The following is a 20123-nucleotide window of genomic DNA, read 5'->3' as shown; positions in this document are numbered from 1 at the left end:
AGGGAAGGCGTTGCGGGCACTGGAGCTGGAGAACGGGAGAAGGGGATGCAAGATGGCGGACCTCGAAGATGTTACGCTGGACGGGAGGCCGCTCCAGTCGCTTCGTGTGGCGGACCTCAAGGCGGCCTTGGAGGAACGAGGCCTGTCGAAGAGCGGGCAGAAGAACGCCCTCATTAAAAGGCTCAAAGGGGTGAGTTTCAGCGCTTTTCTCGGCACCGAGCTGCGGATCCCGCGATAGGCCGAGCGCTGGCGGTTCGGGCGCCGGAGCGGCTCGATCGGCGCCGCGCCGCCTCTCGACCAACGCTCACCCGCCCGGAGCGGCTCTCCGCGGTCCGCGCGACAACCGCCCGCTGCCGGAGCGCTTTTGCGAACTTTCGATCGGCGGCCGCGGGGACGCGCTCCTCCCGAGGCGGCCCGAGAGTGTTGATCCGGCGCCCGCAACTAGCGGCACTTTCAACTTGTCGGCGCCTCCGCGCTTTGTGTGTGTGTGTGGCGGGGCGGGGGGAGGGGATCGCTCGGTGAACGCCACGCGTGGATCGGGGAAGGCCGCCGATCGGCGGGATGTGGGCGGAGAGAAGCGGCCGCGCGCGCGCGCGCCTGCCTGCCTGCCTGTCACGCGCGCGTGGACGTTCGTCACGGCTGTCAGTGTAACTTCTGCCCCGATCGATGTGCGAATGTCATTAAAGCGCTTTAGCCATGACTCTTGCACGCGTGACGCGGTTTCCACGGACTCGGTGGTGGTTTGCCTGTTTAAATCCGTTTCCGTACCTTTGTGCGTGTGGTTCTGTAGGCCCTCATGCTGGAGAACCTTCAGAGGACCTCCACCCATCACATAGGACTGCAGCCAAATTCTCAGGTAAGCCTGATAGACTTCTGGGAACTTCATTCCTTTTAGCAGATACTTGCCAAAGCTAAAGTGGTTTTACTGATCAGTCATCGAATAAAGTCAGTCGTGCGCTACCAGTCCAAGAACAGGCCCACATTCATTATATGAAAGCATGAGCATCTCCTATTGTGCCTCGTAGATTGGAGAGGAGATGAGCCAGAACAGTTTCATCAAGCAGTACCTGGCCAAGCAACAGGAGCTCCTCAGGCAACGCCTGGAGAGGGAGGCCCGGGAGGCGGCCGAAACTGACGGTAAGATGTTGCTGATCGAGCTGCCTGATTCGGCTCTCCTGTGCTGACTATTTCATCTTGCCTCTCAGGAACGGAGGCCGAAGAGCATAATAAGAGCGCCGACGGAGCCTCCTGTCCTGCCGCGAACCAGGTTAGAGCTCTTTTAAATCACCCGATGGCTCCTAATAATACCCCCGAACCATGAAATTAAGATTTACATTTACAGCATTTACCAGCCGATCTTATCCAGAGTGACTTACAATCAGTAGTTACAGGGACAGTCCCCCTGGAGACACTCAATGTTACATGTCTTGCTCAGGGACACAATGGTAGTAACTGGGATTTGAACCTGGCTCTTCTGGTGTGTTACCCACTAGGCTACTACCACCCTGATTTTGCACAATCAACTCTGAAAGTGAATCCACATTCTGTCTCCTTCTCACTGTACAATTTATAATTTACCATTTTGCCTGGCTCAGTGGTCTCGGCATTATCTCAGCTTCTTTTCCTATCCCTTCTGTCGCCAGGACGTTGCCCCCCCTGCCGCTGACCAGCATAGAGATCTCACCTCATCGGTGGGAGAAGGCTTGGGGGCTTCAGAAGGAGATTCAAAGGGTGATGGGGTCAGAGAAAGAGAGCTGCCCGGGCCTCCATCTTCTTCTGCACCTGCCGCTGCTGCGTCTCGCTCTCTTCGCTCCGGGGGCGATCGAGGCCCGACCTCTAGCCATGTCGCTCACGACAGCGATGAGAACATTGATGGAGGGGTGGAGGAAGATGAAGACTGGGATGTGCGGGCGCGCCGGAGAAGCCGCGGCGAGCCGGCTCGAAGTCAGCGGGGCCGAGACCGGTCGGGAGGATCTCAGCAGAGGCAGCAGCACATCCCGCCCCTGCTGTCGCCACAGCTGCGCCAACCCACCCCTCCCCCCTCACCTCCACCTGAACTGTCCTTCCCCTTACCCGATACACCCAAACAGAGCCCACCTAGTCCCGAGCGGCCTTCCAGGCCACGTCGGTCCAGCACGTCCAGCTCAGGCAGCTCCAACAGTGACAGCCGGAGCAGCAGCCCTGAACCCCAGAGCAACTCGTCAGAGCGACGACCTGGTCCTCTGTCCATGCTGGCACGCAAGATGGAGTCAGAGGGAGCCTTCTCCAGACTCAGGCGTGGCCATGAAGGAGCTGAAGGGATGGAAGGCAATGCTCCAGCTTCTCTGGTGTTCCCAGGAAGGGATCAAGATGGCGCTGTATCTGCCATCACACACACAGCCAATGCCACTTCAACTGTCCCTTACCCTGGCTCCGTCTCGGTTATTGGAGGACCTTCTCTTCATAGTCCGGGTTCTGTGAGTGTCGTCCGAGCCACCGCTGAAGAAAGGGACTCTGTCAGGCATAGAGAGTGGGAGAGAGAGCAACAGAAGCAGAAAGTGCTTGAGGAGGAGAGACAGAGAGCTTTGGAGCATGAAAGAGAAGAGAGGGAAAGACAGGAGAAAGAAGACTCACTAGAGGCAGAGCGCCTTGAAACAGAGAGACTGGAGATGGAGCGTCAACAAGCTCTTGAGTTGGAAAGACTTGAGAAGGAAAGACTAGAGAGAGAGAGTTTGGAGAGGGAACGGCTGGAGAAGCTGGAGAGGGAACGGCTGGAGAGGGAACGGCTGGAGAAGCTGGAGAGGGAACGGCTGGAGAAGCTGGAGAGGGAGCGCCAGGAGAAGCTGGAGAAGGAGCGCCAGGAGAAGCTGGAGAAGGAGCGCCAGGAGAAGCTGGAGAAGGAGCGCCAGGAGAAGCTGGAGAAGGAGCGCCAGGAGAAGCTGGAGAAGGAGCGCCAGGAGAAGGAGAAGCTGGAGAAGGAGCGCCAGCGAAAGGAGAAGCTGGAGAAGGAGAGGCTGGAGAAGGAGAGGCTGGAGAAGGAGAAGCTGGAGAAGGAGAGGCTGGAGAAGGAGAAGCTGGAGAAGGAGCGCCAGCGAAAGGAGAAGCTGGAGAAGGAGCGCCAGGAGAAGCTGGAGAAGGAGCGCCAGGAGAAGCTGGAGAGGGAACGCCAGGAGAAGCTGGAGAGGGAACGCCAGGAGAAGCTGGAGCTGGAACGCCAGGAGAAGCTGGAGCTGGAACGCCAGGAGAAGCTGGAGCTGGAACGCCAGGAGAAGCTGGAGCTGGAACGCCAGGAGAAGCTGGAGCTGGAACGCCAGGAGAAGGAGAGGCTGGAGCTGGAACGCCAGGAGAAGGAGAGGCTGGAGCTTGAACGCCAGGAGAAGGAGAGGCTGGAGCTTGAACGCCAGGAGAAGGAGAGGGTGGAAAGCCTGGAGAGGGAGCGCCAGGAGAAGGAGAGGCTGGAGCGCCTGGAGAATGAGAGGCTGGAGAAGAGGCTGGAACAGGCATGTCAGGATAAAGAGAGGCTGGAGAGCAAGTACCAGGAGACAGAACAGGAAAAAATAAAAAGATTACAAGCTCTACAGCAAGAAGAAAGGGAAAAGCATGAGGCTGAAAAACTAAAAGTGTCAAAAGAAGAGACAGAGGACAAGCAGAGGTTGACTGAGAAGGACAGCCGACTGCCCCCATGGAAACGTGGACGTGACATAGGAGGCTTTTCTTATCCTGCCCATCAGCATGGCAAAAGTCTAGCTTCAGAAAGGCAGGAAGAGGAGAGTGAGGAACAAGCAGCAGGTGCTCTTCCACCAAAGTCCCCCACCTTGTCACCACAGGCGTCGTCTAAGAAATTTCGTTTTTTGCGTGATTCTCCTGTGCTTTCCTCTGGTGCCACCCCTGTAGTCAAAACCCCTCGTACCTTTTCTGACAGCCCATTCCCACAAGGCCCTTCTCCTCTCCAATCCCCAACCAAAGCTGTACAAGAAGGGGCCTTTCAGGGCCCTCAGGCACTTGCAGGACTGGCAAAAGGTGCTCTTACACCAGAACTCCATGGTTTAAAAGAGAAATCTGAAACCCCGCGGTCTACCAAAGCCTCTGAGGAGAAGGTGGTGAAGACTAGCCATCCTGTAGTCCTGCCTTCCTCCCCACCTGAAGAGCGTTCCATGAAAAAAAAGCGTGAGAAGGAACATCAGAAACAGAAGATGAGGAAGGAGTCATCCTCATCCAGTGATTCTTCATCCTCTGACTCCGACTCTGCATCCTCTTCCTCCTCACGCTCCTCTGGCTCATCCTCTTCCTCAAATAAGAAAACCACTTCCTCTAGGAAGGTTAGTTAATTGCCAGTTAATGGACTGTTTCAAATTGTTTGCCCCCACATTCTCATGCTACCTGTTAAAACTGCTTCCTGCTCAGTTAAAATAATACTTAATAACTTCCACTTTACAGCCTACTAGAACATCTGAGGAACATCAGAAAGATGGGCATGCAGTTTGCCAGACTGAAGCCTCGCCTGACTCTGCCAAAATGCCTCAACGCAAAAGGCGAGGACCTGTGGAGCCAGAAGAAAGGGGCCTGAGTGATGGAGTGAGCAAGCGCAAGGTCAGTTCAGAAACCTTGTTTCACTGCTGCAGACTTGTATCCCTCAGTGGTGGCCTGGCGGTTACGGAAGCGGCCCAGTAATCAGAAGGTTGCCGGTTCGAATCCCGATCCGCCAAGGTGCCACTGAGCAGAGCACCGTCCCCACACACTGCTCCCCGGGTGCCTGTCATGGTCACCAAGGGTGATGGGTTAAAAGCAGAGGACACATTTTGTTGTGTGCACCACTGTGTTTTACAATAACAATCACTTCACTTTCTTTAGGCATATTATATTTATCTCAATCGATGTGTATTTCTTCCCTCATCAAGCTTAAATCTATAAAGAGTGCAAACAACTTGCTTTTTGTCTTAGAAACCTTACCCAGGAGTACCATTTGAAGAAAGCAAGCCAGAGAAGAATGATAAACGTGATCGAAAGGAGCAAGAAAAGGAACACACAGTCAGGTTGGTTTATAAAAACTGCATTTGGTGCCTAAAATTGAATATAGTGTTTTGGTGTTATGGATTATTGGTTTGGAATTGTGTTTCTCATATATCTGGGTTCTTCAACTCTATCATGAATCCAAATCCAGGCCTTGCTCCTTTAGGTAGTAAATGAGTGATCCTAGGTAGGCTTGAAAGTCAGCAGTACTTGGACTGTGAGGGCTGTGAGTTGAAGTACCACTGCCAACCTTCAGCATACTTCTGAATTGATTCACAATTTTCTGGTGTCCATTTGACCAGGCCGTATATATACCAGGGCTGACTGCCTTCAGGCCCAACACCGGATCTCCGGCATACTGATGTGATTCCAAAAAAAAATAATAAATTAAGGAAAATCAGGTTCACCAAGTGATCTGACACTAGATCTGAGAGGCGCAGCTTTTGCTCTCAGCCACAACAACAATAGACATACTAGCCAATAAGCCAATCAGGAATAGGGAAGGGGTGGGCCTTTGGTCTTTGTGAAACATATTGTTACAGATCCAGCAGTCAATCCACTTGCAAATGTTTTTTGTGTTTCCTATACTGGCAACTATAGTTGTATTTGGTGGCCAGTCTTAATTTTGATTTTTAGTCTACTCTTTGTGTTCATCTGTCACTTAGTCTTATTGGTCTTTAGTCTAGTCAAGTTTCACTTGACTAAAAGTCTAAGGATTTTAGTCAGAATTTTCCGTGAATATTTTACTCTACTTTTAGTCAACAAGAACAGGCAGCGTTTTAGTCTAATTGTAGTCAATGAAAATTGTATTGTAATTTCTTTATAGTACAAGTAACTAGTAGAATAAATAAAAACATTTTCTTTTAGTCAAACCCATTTGAAATTTCAAACCCAGGCCCCCCAGGAATTTGTGATGTTGCAATTACAATAAATAAGGTACAATTAATGTAAATGTATCCAGTCAGTGCAAATTTGTCAAATCACTGCAACATTTTTTTAAATTTTGACCTATTGCAACAGTTCCTATATTTTGTGTGAAACATAATCAAACGTAATTAGGAATGCTGCTCATTTACCCTCAAAGATTTCCACCACGAATTGTTTCATGTAAAGTTTCCAACTTTACACTATACAGCCAATGCGCGCCATTTGGCTGATGCCACATTCGTTCTTGCACTTCTCGTTACACTATTTTGTGCTGCATGCAATATTGTGGTGGAACACAAATGAAAGTTGTCAATTGAAAAACTGGTTATCTTCAAATTGTTACCTTATAGCAGTGCTCCTCAATTAGTTTCTGTTAACACACCCCACCCCGGGAATGTTTACGCTGTTTTCTCGCAAACAGAATACGTTTTTTTCCACTGTTTCCGTTTTTATATAAAAAAAAAAAAAGTTGTGAACCTGGTAAACTATTGTCCCTGTTGGCTTGCTGGAGTGGTATTAGTACTACTTAATAGATGGAGTAACAACAACTAGTTTTAAGAAACACTTTTTCTTCCTCTGTCTCCCACCGTAGTAGCAATGAAGCCTAGCGCCACATACACTTTGTCATATTTCCTTTTCTTAGCTTTCGATAGACTTTGTCTCATTATCTCCATCTGTCTCCGCCTCTGTCAGTTTATTCACTGGGTTTTTAATATCCTGCGTGCTCTTGTTTGGTGCAAAAAAACCTCCCTGCAGCAAAAAAAAAAAAAAAAATCCGCATCACCCCACTATTTGAGAAGTGCTGCCTTATAAACTCAAGAATACTCTACATCCATTCCAGACACAGAAGACACTGGTTTGGTTCCATGTTTTTCGCCACACATTCTTTACTTTACTTTATTTAGCAGATGCTTTTATCCAAAGCGACTTACAAGAGGAAGACACCAGCAATTCTCGTTCGATTTCTATAGAATATTGAGTTTACAAACTAAGAGCCCTGACAAGGCTCAACTTGTCAGCGAGGAGCATGCTTGGAGATTGTTAGGTGCTAGACGAGGAAAAATTAATGTTTTTCTACATTTTTTTGTATTGTTTGTGCCATGTGTACGGATGTGCGTGTGTAAGTGTTAGATTTGTCTGTGATACTTTTTGAACAAGAGGGTTTTCACCTGCTTCTTAAAAGTGGTGATAGTCTTGGCTAGTCGTGTGGAGGACTGTCTTCTTTTCCACTTCATTGTAATGAAAGCTCGTCATTTTTCTCCCTGCCATCTGCTTACCCTTCAGAAGAATCCTGAAATATAATTAATGCTTTGATTGCATATTGTGGAAGTGATGTCATCTGTGCGACCGGATGGGAGATATAGGAAACTGAAACTATATATAATAACGTGATTCAATGAGAGGAAATAACATCTCGTATTAGGTAACAAAAATAAAAATACATTTTTATATTGTTTTTTTAAACCATATTTAGTCTCATTTATTTGTCAATAATATTACATGATATATTTCATTATAGTTTTTGTCACATGATAAGTATTTACGTCTCGCTTTGACGAAATAGACACAATGCAAAAAAGTTGTGGACAGTACATTTATGAAGCTAGGGTTAAGCCATATAATGTTGGTGGATAGAAATTTGATTAAATAGCGTTTACAACATAACTCTACTAAAATGTCTTAGTTTTCTTTGAACGAGACAAGACGTTATTTCCTTTCATTTTCCCCCATCTGATCACATCACTTTCCCAATTTGCAGCATTACTTAGATTTCTAAATATTACTTTCTGTAGCTGTTCAAATGGCTGGGGGAAGATGACTATGCAATCTTTGGACTCACTTTCTTTATAAGAAAACAGAATGGAACATGGAACAATTCAGATAGTCTTCCATATATTACCCTTGTTTTTCTGTTCTACTAGGTATATACTATATTGACTGCATTACAAAAAAAATCATTGACTAAAACTAGACTAAAATGACATCAGTTCTCATTGACTAAAACAGTCATGGATAATTCTGACTAAAATGCTCAGTTTTTTTGTCGACTGAAACATGACTAGACTACAATGAGAATGGAAGTGACTAAGACTACAAAAAACAAAAATGACAGCTTGAATTAAATTAAGACAGGCCACCAAAACAACTACAAGCAAAGCAACACACCTCACATTTTGGCAGGAGCAACAGCCATAGCAGATAAAGGTCTGCGTTTAATCCGCGCTGACCCGACACCACGGACATCTACACCAGCCATTTTTCTGCTGTTGGTGGCGTCAGGTGAGCGCGGACTGAACGCTGACCGTAGTATTGCAATATTTTAAGCTGTATTGCAATCCAAAATATATCAATCACCTCTAAATCCCTGTATGAATGCTAAAACCAACTCTTTATTGTATAAAATTACACCAATAGGATGAAGTTAACCAAAGTTTAACATCGTTAATTCTTTCATTTTAAACCAAAGTATAATACCGCTGCAGTTGTGCGGAAGTGGCACTTTCTCAGCAAAAACAATTGAGACCAGACAGTTGATACTTCAGTGTACTTTGAATCCAGGCTTTTCCACTAAACTAATTGGGATTTTCAAGATATCCAAACCACTCCCAAATAACGGAACCAGGGTGACCAGATTTCCAAAACTTGCAATTGCAATTTTTCCAGTCGTTTCCTGTGATGTGGTAATTGCCCCCAACTCAAACTGTTAAACTACATTTCTTGTGAAGAATTCACGCACACTGTATGGTCCGATACTCTGATGTGACCTGACAGCTCACAAGCAGTATGAACGCACCACTCTCCCGTACCAAAAGTGCAAAGCAGGAAGCAGGAGAACCCACATAAATAGCTCACAAAATTAAAGTACTTTGCTTTGGCCATCTCTGCAATTTTGTGATTTTAAGGAAAATAATACGCAAAAAAAAAGTTTGATCAGTATAAATATCTCCTCCCAAATTTTCTCCCTTTTCTGATCATGATAGTGGCAGAGGCAGAAAGGCTTATGTGTGTTGCTGTCGAGCCTCCACGTGCTTGTACCTCAAAATGGACGACCAAATTTCAAAATTGTGCTCAAAATGGAGCTCAAAATGGAGCAAAAAAACTAATTCTGCAGTTCAGTGTGGCACGTTTTGAAACATTACAAATGGCCTGCTCAAGTAATAATTATCCTAAACAGTTTGCGTAACAAGCTTACATTAATTTTATGTTGAAATAGTTTTTCGAAATAAGTGTTGGATAATGAAAAAATGTCAGTGTGGTGCAACACTAAGGAGAAACCTAGGGCTGACAACGTGATGGGTTAAATGCAGAGGACAAATTTCACTGTGCACCCTGTGCTGTGCTTCTGTGTATCACAAGCAACAATCACTTCACTTCCATGATAATTCTATTTTAATTATGTTTATGCATGCCATGTTACATGTTGCATCACTTTGCCAGTTTTGCAATTCACCACCAAATATTGTATTGGCATCTGGCCTTTACGAATTGAGCTGATTAGAAAGAGAAGAGGAAATGGCTGCATTTGATAAGCGGTTTGGACCCGGTGTTGCCAGATGTTTCAGGAAGTAAAGCCTTGGCTACTTTCTGTACAGGTTTATGGTCCATGTCTCCTGCAGATCTACTCCCTGAGACCTCCGTCCACCCTGGCGCTCGGATAGGGGGTCAAAGGGAATGATCTGTTTCGCATTGACTGCATTTATATGCATTAATTACTTAACGTGACGCCATTTAGGGACGTTCTGTGTAAACTTAATTTGCACGCCGCTGGGACCGGAAGTTACGTCACACCACGCACGCTTGCGCTGCAAAGCCGGCCTGCGGGAATTGAGGCAGGTCCGTGGTTCTCCTGGTCGTGGGCCGAGACGTGACGTGAAGTTCGACCCCAAATTGGTCCCGCAAACCTGGCGCGGACGTGAACCCCGCTGCGTGGCCGAAGTCGCGCAGAGATCACGGTGACCGGGGGCGCGTGCTCCGGTTCGGTGACCCCCCTCACAGCACAATACAATAGCAGTAAAAAATGCCAGAATGTTAGTCGCGACGTATTGTGATTACTCGATTAGTTTGCTAACCACGCTCATTGAAAACGCTTCCTTTTTTGAGTCATAGTTTGGTTAAATAAAGTGCGTGGGGAATTGCCGTCAGGCAGCGGAGGCGGCAGCCTTGCGGCCTGTGATCTTGAGAGGATGGGGTCCTGCGCCGCCCCGCGCTCCTCCTTTATCCAACATGGCTGTGCTGCGTGTTGTCTCTCTTTGCGGTTGATGCGGCGCTCGGGCCGATCGCTTCGCGGCGCGCCCGGCCGGTGTTCCAGCGCAGTCGAGTCCTCAGCAGCCCGGCCGCCCGCCGTCCGCGCGGGAGGAGCGCTTTCTGTCGCGGCCCGGTGCCGGCGTCATGCTGTCCGAGCGGAATAAATGCGGGTGAGGTAGGAGACGCGGCTTCAATGTCGCCTCGTCGTGTGCGCGCCGCACGCTGCGCTGTCGCGTCCGATCGGCTGTAGCGCGTCTCTGGTCGTGAAACGACGCGTCTCTGGTGCGTGTGCGTGTCCGCGCATCCCCCCTCATCCGCTGCTGGAATGAATGAAGTGGGCCAGGATCGGCTATTAGACCTTATTTTTTACCCCGTACGATTTAAATCGGGGGTATATTAAAATTATTGAATAAACATCAGCATAAATGGAATCCGAAATTGAAATTCTCATATTTATCTTATTGTGTTCGAAAAAAAATCCGTGTCACTCGTGTATCTGTGCCAGTCCCTCTGACAACTACATCTTAGGACAGGACTGTTGGGCTGGTGGCCTTCACGGTGTAGTACAGCTGCTACCCGTGAGGTCAGGTCTGCTGCCCCTGGCCATCCCTCGTAGAAGTGAGAACATGGCCTGGATTTGGATCTAGGACACTGTGTGTGTGTGTGTGTGTGTGTGTGTGTGAGAGAGAGAGAGAGAGAGAGAGAGAGAATATGGTCATGAGTAGATATTAAATATAGCTAATAAATGTTTACTGGCTCATTATCCTTCTACTTCACTCTTTCCCTATTCTCCTCCTGTCCTCCTGTAGTGAGGTGAAGGAGTCCATCATGGAGGAGCCTGAGAAGGCTCCAGAGAGCAGCGAGGAGGTAAGGCTGTTCTACCATGAACGGGAACTGTTCCTAAATCAGGTACCAGAGCTAGGGTTCTCTTGTTTTATTATGCAGACCTTTTAAAAGACCTTTTTTTTTTTTTTTTTTTAACCATCCCATAATTTACTCCATTTAGGCAGGTTTTTTTTGTCTCACATTTATTTGCCGCTTGTAATTTAGTCTCCCATTTTTCTTTTCTGAAGTTTTAAGTTAAACCGAATGCCTTTGATCTTCCATTGCTTTTGTGAGTAGTACCCCTGATTTATAAGTGCTGTGGGATTTGAGGCTTTTATTTAATAAGTCCTTTGCTGCGCTGTCCCTGACGGAAGCAGCAGGGGATCAACTATCTCTGTAGCTGATGTTTAAACACCCCAATTGATTGCTTTGTTGTAAAGGTGCTCATGCCTCTTCCATTGCCCCTAATGGTACCTGCATACTACTACTGCTACTACTGCACCTGTTCCACTATCCTCAAGCACCATGGCTATACCTGAGATAGGCCCCACGAGTCTGCACCGCAGTGGCACGACCCTGGCGACACATGGCTAGAAGGAGCTGTTGATTGGACTGATTGGGGCGTGGCCGTGATGCCACCAGTGGTGCTGCCAATGGCATGGCTTCATGTATTTCTGTGACCCTGCCTCTCCACCATCTGCTAAGGGTCATGTTGAGCTACAGAGGCGAGGCCATGGTGTCAACACCAGCGTAAAGGACTTTTGACTACCTTTTGAGAGCCGCAGTTTTGGTGTACCTTCAGGCTCCATGCTGCAAACAAAGGAAGGCCAGTTTTCTCCTTCACATAAACCATGCAGGAGAGCGAAATGGACAATTCTGGCAACATAAAGAAAGGACAATAACAACACCAGGAGCTCCAGTTACAAATTGAATCAAACTCTGTGGACTTTACTGGAATACAGATGCAAATGGCAGATATGATGGTTTCATTCTACCATGCGGAGTATCCTGAGAAATCGTGCCTGCTGCCAGCAGCTTTTTTGGCCATGGAGGGATTACTGCGCTCTGTGCCGCTACCTGTTTGTATCAAGAGAGACTGATATTCCTTGAACTGTAACCTGTAATAATGGACCTGAACACGTCACATGCCAAGCCCCACCCTCTCACCAAAAGATCACCAAAAGAGTCCATCAGCCAACCAGCAGTCAGATTCTCACCTACAACTCTGATTGGACGTTACTTGGCTAGATACAGTACATGCTGACCTGTGATTCGGCCATAGTCAACCCAGAGAAGATCAGGTGTCTATGGTACCAGGAAATAAGTAGCCATTCTCTCAATGTTTTATAGAACTTTTTTCTGTTTTTTAAAAAAAAAAAATTTTTTTAGTAAAAATACATTTTCATTCAGACTACAGTATAATCCAAAATGGAAGATTTAACTATATTAAGGCAGCTGCAGTTTTTAACAAACATTGCATTTTAATGACACGTGATCTTACTTATCTAATTGCATAAATGCAAAAGATCTGTGTCTAGAGAAACTGCGGCATGGCCTTCATATTCAGACTGTCTGTGAAGAAGTAGACAGGCCGCAACTCCAGAGCCACCTTAAAATAAATAAATAGTAAAAAGTTTCAGTTGTCTGATTTCAGAGTGACCTGGAGTGGCGGCCTCTCCCTTCACTTTCAGTCCATACTTCTCATATAAATGGCTTGTTCTTAGCATCCTTCTCTCTGATTTTACTTTCTCTCTCTTTTGTGTTTATTTGATGTTATCTTTCCACTCCGTCCAGTCTCACCTCTCTGTCGGCCGGGGCTGTTTTTGTTTTCTTTTGTTTCAGAGCTCCACGCCAAAGGCCTTCACGGCTCGCAAGATATTGCTTAGCAGTGAGTATTCTTGCAGGCCGCCTACTCTTTCTGGGATTCTGGGGAATGTTATTGAACTAGAGACCAGTGTGTGTGTGTGTGCTTGTTCCATGATTAAAAATACACCCATGGTCTTATCTCTTGTGTTCCTGTAGGCAGTAAGTCCTCTCCGGGTGCTGAGGGGGAGGCGGATAGTGCTGCCGGTGCTGGTCGCAAGAGAAGATGGGGTTCCAGCAGTGCAGTCACTGCCAAGAAACCATCAATCAGCATCACTACAGACTCACTGAAGGTACAAATTCACAACATAATACGTATGACTAAACACAGGTCACAATATGATTACTGTACATACTGCGATAGTTTACTGAAAATGTAAAAACAAAGCTGAAATACAAGATGCTGTGATGTCTCTCTGCCTGAAATGCCAAGCAGTATCAGCACCACCTACAGGAGTGGAGGTTGTAGTCTCATTCTCATCTGACTAGAGAAAACGCTCAAATGCACGTGGACTAAATTTGTAGACAAATATCGACATGTGATGTCCCTGTATAGATACAGTATCACCACGTAAATTATCACGATGTATCTCTGTATTGATATTTTCTAACACCCCTATTCTCTATAATATCAGCCAGTTCCGCCCTTATCAACCCCGGCCATCTAGATACCCGTTCGGTCCCCAGTAATCTCACAACTGGATTACCTGGATATGAGAACAGTTCAATACCCCGGACTGCATGATGTGCAAAAAAGTCCATTTCAGAGTGTTTTATTCCAGCCACATTGTGTTGTAAAACCCTTATTTTGCTGTATAAAAGTTTTGGTGGTTTTATAACAAAAGCAATCTCCTTCGGGATTAATAAAGTTTTCTGATTGTGTGTTAATTGTGCTGTTGGTATTTTTTTCTTCTTCTCCTTTGCAGTCTCTTATCCCAGATATCAAACCAAACTTAAACCAGGAGTCCGTGCTGGATCTCCACCCAGAGGAGACACGCCTGTCTGGCGAGGAAGACAGCGGAGAGCAGGACCTCAAGATACGACGTACTGTCACACAGGTACCTACGCTTTTATGAACTGTTCTTTTTTTCCAAATGGGGGAACAGAGTAGACATGAATAATAAAAAAAAAAAAAATCCGTTTCCTAGGTGGTGCCATATGACACCCAAGAAAATGGGCAAAAAGAGTCGAAGAGGAGTGAGCAGGAAGAAGAGGAAGAGGAGGTTGCAGAAGCCAAAGATCGGATGGATGTGGAGGAGAAGCAAGAAGGCACATTCCAGGTCTCCATGGAAATGCAGTCCCCCTCACCCGGCCAGGATGCGGACATGAAGACAGGTAGCCAGGATAAGAGCCGCTGTGACGTTTAAAACCCAACATCACTGGCTGAAGACCGATTCAGGCGAACTGTTTACTAAGGATCAAATTCATTCTTTTTATCTTCATAGTAACCCCCAGTGACACGCTCGTCCGTCGCTCCATTAGCCAGCAGAAGTCTGGAGTGAGTGTCACCATCGACGACCCCGTCCGGACTGCCAAGCAGCCCTCTCCACCTCGTGGCAAAGTGTCCAACATCATCCACATTTGTAATCTGGTAAGACTCTGGGTCTGCACACCTGCGTTAAACTCAACGTTTACGTGCGCGGCCCTTTATTGACCTCCGAGGCGTGTTGTGCAGGTGAGGCCGTTCACCTTGGGCCAGCTGAAGGAGCTGCTCAACAGAACCGGCACGGTTGTGGAGGAGTGCTTCTGGATCGACAAAATCAAATCCCACTGCTACGTCACAGTAGGAGATCACTGTCCTGGTTCCTTTTTTTTTTAAGATGGTACCTAGGTAACCATCATTTCCTAATTGTACCTTTTAACCCCTCAATCCAGTATCCCAGTGAGGAAGAGGCTGCAGCCACTCGTGCAGCGCTTCATGGAGTGAAATGGCCACAGAGTAACCCGAAGTTCCTGTCTGTGGACTTCTGCCAGCAGGATGAGGTGTGTTCACCTTTACTTCAATGTTCTGCTCAGCATAGCCATCATTTACATTTACAGCATTTATCAGACGCCCTTATCCGCGACATACAATCAGTAGTTACAGGGACAGTCCCCCCCAGGAGACACTCAGGGTTAAGTGTCTTGCTCAGGGACACAATGGTAGTAAGTGGGGTTTGAACCTGGGTCTTCTGGTTCATAGGCAAGTGTGTTACCTCTAGGCTACTACCACCCTCATATCACCCTCATACCGCCATCATATATTATTAGTGATATTTTAAAATAAATGAAAACTAAAACATAATGTAATAGTCGTTATGATACTGCTGGGTCTAACAGATCCCTTATCATGAAAATTTCACTTTTATTTAACATTATTAAATAATAAACAGATAATTTAATATTAATATAGGTTCCCCTAGTCTGTCTCTGGTCCGGTGATGGGTGCTACAAGTGCCTTTGCTTCTTCGTTCAGAGAGCAGCAGCTTGGATGGTTGGATCTGGAATTCCTCCCCGTATGTTGTTGAGGAAAGCTTCCCTCCCTCCCAGAGTGTTTCTCGCCCCTCCCCTAAAAAAGGATCTCCACCGACCTTCGGGTTTCCAAACATACAAAGCATTGCAGTTGCTCGGTGATTGGATATAACAGTGAGCGCAGATGCATTTTTTTTAGTTCAGTCACTATGATTCCGGGCAATAATTAATTCTTTTCTGGAAAAACGGCTACACTATTTATTGTCTGTGACAGTCCCGCCTTGTCCCGCCTTTCTCCTCCTCATTAATATTTAAAGCGACACACACACCAAAACGGTGCTTACTTTTTTGTCTCCCTGTAGCTGGACTTCCACCGCGGGCTCCCATTGGCAGAGCGGCCTGGGGAGGAGGACCGGGGCCCAGCTGCCGCCACCGCTGCACCAGCAAGTCGACCTCGCAATGTTCCCATTGCCCCGCTCTTACCTGAGAGGGATCAGTGGGCAGAGCGCGAGCGCGAGATGGAACGAAGGGAGAGGACCCGCGCTGAGCGAGAATGGGACCGCGACAAGGTGCGAGACTTCTCCAGATCCGGCGAGGAAAAGGAGGGCGCAGCGTGCCGTTCCCGTTCCCGTGAGCGGGAGAAGAGGCGCAAGGAGCGGGGCAAGAGCAAAGAGAAGAAGGCGGACAAAAAAGGTAGGACACGGCGCGATTTGTCTAGTGCGTTAAACCGCTTTAAGTGGAAGTGGTTTCATGTGGTTCGTTTTTTGTGTTTTTTTTTTTTTTTCCCAGAAAAAGCTCCAGAAGAACCTCCTGCCAAACTGTTGGACGACTTATTCTGCAAAACTAAAACAGCCCCATGTATATACTGGCTGCCCCTCACTGAGGAACAGGTGAGATGTCGTCGCTGCATTCACCTTGTTGGTGACTGTGATGATGATGATGATGATGATGATAACAAGATGCTGCACTTCAGGAGTGGGATGATTTTTACATTTACAGCAGAGCGACATACAATCAGTAGTTACAGGGACAGTCCCCCCCTGGAGCAACTTAGGGTTAAGTGTCTTGCTCAGGGACACAATGGTAGTAAGTGGGATTTGAACCTGGGTCTTCTGGTTCATAGGCGAGTGTGTTACCCACTAGGCTACTACCACCCATTTATCATTCTTAACTCTGTACAGAATTCTTAACTCTATTACAGAACCAATTTGTACTTTTTTTTTCCCTATTTGAGTTTTGGCTTTTGAAAAGTAAATAACTTATACAAATTTAAACGGTTTTGTGTTTTACAGTGCCGTGGTTTAACAATAAATAAATAAAGTGAAGTGATTGTCACTTGTCATACACAGCAGCACAGCACACATTTGTCCTCTGAGACAGTGAAATGTGTCCTCTGCATTTAACCCATCACCCTTGGTGAGCAGTGGGCGGCCATGACAGTGTGTGGGGACGGTGGCACAGTGGCACCTCGGCGGATAGGGATTCAAACCGGCAACCTTCTGATCACGCCACCACTGCCCATCTTAGCCTTAATCTAGCCTTCATGTTTGGGTGATATATAGAAGGATTTCGTTGGTTGTCACACACTTTGGAGGAACTTGGACTCACATCCTTTTACTCTTTTTCTAGGCTGCACAAAAGGATGCAGCACGCGCCGAGCGCATTAAAGAGCGCGAGAAGAAGAGGCAGGAGCAGCAGGCGGAGGAAGAGAAGAAGAGGGAAGAGGAGCGCCGGGAGCGAGCGAAGGCCGGCGGGGGCACGAGCGGAGGGGACGGGGAGCGAGAGAGAGACAGGGAGCGAGAGAGGGGCCGGGAGAGGGACCGAGACAGGGAGGCAGAGAAAAGGAGAGAGGGTTACCGCCGACCGGGCGACAGCGGCGCAGGCAGGGCGCGGCGGTCGCACAGCCGCGGCGATCCCCAGCCACGAGACCGGCGCCGCTAGGTCCGCACTTGCTTGGGTGGTGGAACTGGCGGTTCCATCCGACTACGTCTTGAGGACCAGCCGATTCTCAATTCCCCCACAGATGTGTACACACACACACACACACACACACGTCGGGACCATTTTCTGGGTGATGCAAGGCCACTTAAAGCAGGCCGCTGCTGCCACCGTATTTTCTTTCTCCCTTCAGTGTTCCTGGGTTTTTGGTGTTGGGTCTAACAGACTTCCGGACCTTCCATCCTGTACTGTACCCCTGTGTCTCAGAATGAGCTGCCTAAGATTTATTTTTATTCTTCGTGTCCCGCTGCTCTGTCTCGTCCCCCCTGGCCGAAGGACACTATCCATTGCAGTGTGTTGTGTGTGTGTGTGTGTGTTTTTTTTTTTTTATTTCCTGGTTCTACACTTTGCTTTCTTTGCGTCCACTCATGTCTTTATTTTATGTGAGGTCATTCTTACTCATCTACTCTTCTGCTGGTTTTCTGCACAAAAGAGTCTAAAGAGTAAATTGCACCTTCGAGTCAGATGCCTTCTGAAAGAAGTCATCCTCTTTTCCTCCTGCATTTCTTCATCACTCCTGTACCATTAACTCATGGAGGAGGGGTGGATATTTATCCTCCACTTGACTGGTTTTAACGTTTTTTTCCATTTTATTATAAAGGCTGACTTTGTTTTTGTTTACTCCTGTAAGTGCTGAATGTACAAATAATAAAAAGGTTACGTTTAAGATGTCCATGAATTGTTTAATTTTTCTGCTGCTGATGCCAGCATGCTCATCCTCGCGTCTGATTGGTCGATCACAAGGGGGCAGGCTTGAGCTGAGTTGCTTTCTGATGACACCATTTTACCTTCTGCCCTCAACTTACCTGAGCTCTTTTAACACATCCAACTTTGTAATTAACGTTTATAATGATCAAGGGCCTTTGTGGTCAAATGACTACGTGAACATTTATTGTGGGCTGATGTTTTTTTTTTTTTTTTTTTTTTTTGTATACATGTTTCAATAGCTTCATTGCTTTAGCAGTTGAATGGGTATGAAAGGGCATCTCAACTCTGCACGCTGTCTGTCCTCTTATCTCACATTTCCCTCCTGTTTAACAGCCATTGTCTGAAGTGTAATGCCCTTTTCCTCTCATTCTTCCCCATTTTCTCTCTGAAAGTGCACCGAGCTGCTCTTCCCCTTCGTTCTGTTGAGCTGAACACCGCCGCTTCGTAATTAGAGCTTTGGTGGCTGAGTTGAGCATTTTTCCCGTCTGAGGCAACCCTCTGTGGAGGGCAGCTGAACTGGGATGACCTTCCTTCAACCATGCTGCCCTGGTGTGCTCACCTCCCTGTGGCTCCAAACGTTTCACCCCCACCTGGAGAAGATGGGTGCAACTGTGAATCCTGGTGTTAAGAAGAGTGTTAGATCAGGTGTTTGAGGAACAAAATTGTATTGTGTGCTTGTGACTACTGATGTCTGAGGTATAGTGTGTGCATTTATGTACTTTATGTAATATATACAGTGGGTGTGGAAAGTATTCTGACCCCCTTACATTTTTCACTCTGTTATATTGCAGCCATTTGCTAAAGATATTTTTTTTCTTCATTAATGTACACACTGCACCCCATATTGACAAAAACAAAGAATATTACATGGTCCTAAGTATTCAGACCCTTTGCTGTGATTCTCATATATTTAACTTGGGTTCTGTCCATTTCTTCTGATCATCCTTGTGATGGTTCCACACCTTCATTTGAGTCCAGTTCTGTTTGTACTTTTTGGACTTGATTAGGAAAGCCACACCCCTGCCTATAGAAGACCTTACAGCTCACAATGCAGGTCAGAGCAAATGAGAATCATGAGGTCAGGAACTGCCTGAAGAGCTCAGAGACAGAACTGGCAAGGCACAGATCTGACCAAGGTTCTAAAAAACATTTATCCTGCCCTTAAAGTTCCTAAGAGCACAGTAGCCTCCATAATCCTTAAATGAAAGACATTTGGGAGGACCAGAACCCTTCCTAGACCTGGCCATCCTGCCAAACTGAGCTATTGGGGGGGGAGAACCCAAAGATCACCCAACAGAGATGCAGTTGAGAGATGGGAGAAAGTTGTAGACGGTCAACCATCACCACAGCCCCTCATCAGTCAGGGCTTTATGGCAGAGTGGCCCGATAGAAGGCTCTCCTCAGTGCAAAACATGTGAAAGAGTATGCCAAGTACAGGGATATCCTGGCCAAAAACCTTCTCCAGAGTGCTCAGGACCTCAGACTGGGCCGAATATTTAACTTCCAACAAGACAATGACCCTAAGCACACAGCTAAAATAACGAAGGAGTGGCTTCACACTCCTTCACGTGACTTGAATGGCCCAGCCAGAGCCCAGACTTATACCCAATTGAGCATCTCTGGAGAGACCTAAAAATGTCCACCAAAGTTTACCATCCAACCTGCCAGAACTGGAGAGGATCCCACAAATCCAGATGTGAAAAATTAGCATCTTTCCCAAAAAGGCTCATGGTTGTATTAGATCAAAAGGGCGCTTCTACTCAATACTGAGCAAAGGGTCTGAATACTTAGGGTCATGTGATGTTTCAGTTTTTCTTTGTTAATAAATCTGCAAAAATGTCAATAATTCTGTGTTTTATCAATATGGGGTGCTGTGTGTACATTGATGAGGAAACAAAATTTACTTAAATTATTTTAGCTAATATATGCAATATATTTTTTACGTACCCACTGTATGTATTTATATACTGACCAAAATTCCAAGAGCAATTATACATGAATATATACAGTAGTGAAAGTGCAGTGATTGTCATTGTGATACACCGCACAGCACACGGTGACACAGCGAAATGAGTCCTCCGTATTAAACCATCACTCTGGTGAGCAGTGGGCAGCCA

General features: G+C 46.8%; 1 protein-coding gene across 1 annotated transcript; it reads left to right on the top strand.

The window, feature by feature from the left end:
• Window positions 1-6: 6 nt before the first annotated feature.
• On the top strand, window positions 7-17969 carry acin1a (apoptotic chromatin condensation inducer 1a). Its single transcript, XM_028978249.1, has 18 exons — window positions 7-190; window positions 791-856; window positions 1026-1137; window positions 1206-1267; window positions 1644-4298; window positions 4417-4569; window positions 4921-5012; window positions 10971-11028; window positions 12829-12874; window positions 13009-13142; window positions 13776-13907; window positions 13998-14184; window positions 14295-14440; window positions 14525-14632; window positions 14725-14832; window positions 15663-15993; window positions 16090-16190; window positions 16930-17969. The coding sequence occupies exons 1-18, from the start codon at window positions 53-55 to the stop codon at window positions 17239-17241; spliced, it is 4941 nt and encodes a 1646-aa protein (XP_028834082.1). The 5' UTR covers window positions 7-52; the 3' UTR covers window positions 17242-17969.
• Window positions 17970-20123: the final 2154 nt, after the last annotated feature.

Source organism: Denticeps clupeoides, chromosome 4 (genome assembly GCF_900700375.1).
Source record: "Denticeps clupeoides chromosome 4, fDenClu1.1, whole genome shotgun sequence".
In the NCBI taxonomy this organism is placed as follows: domain Eukaryota; kingdom Metazoa; phylum Chordata; class Actinopteri; order Clupeiformes; family Denticipitidae; genus Denticeps; species Denticeps clupeoides.
This window is presented reverse-complemented; position numbering and strand designations above follow the sequence as displayed.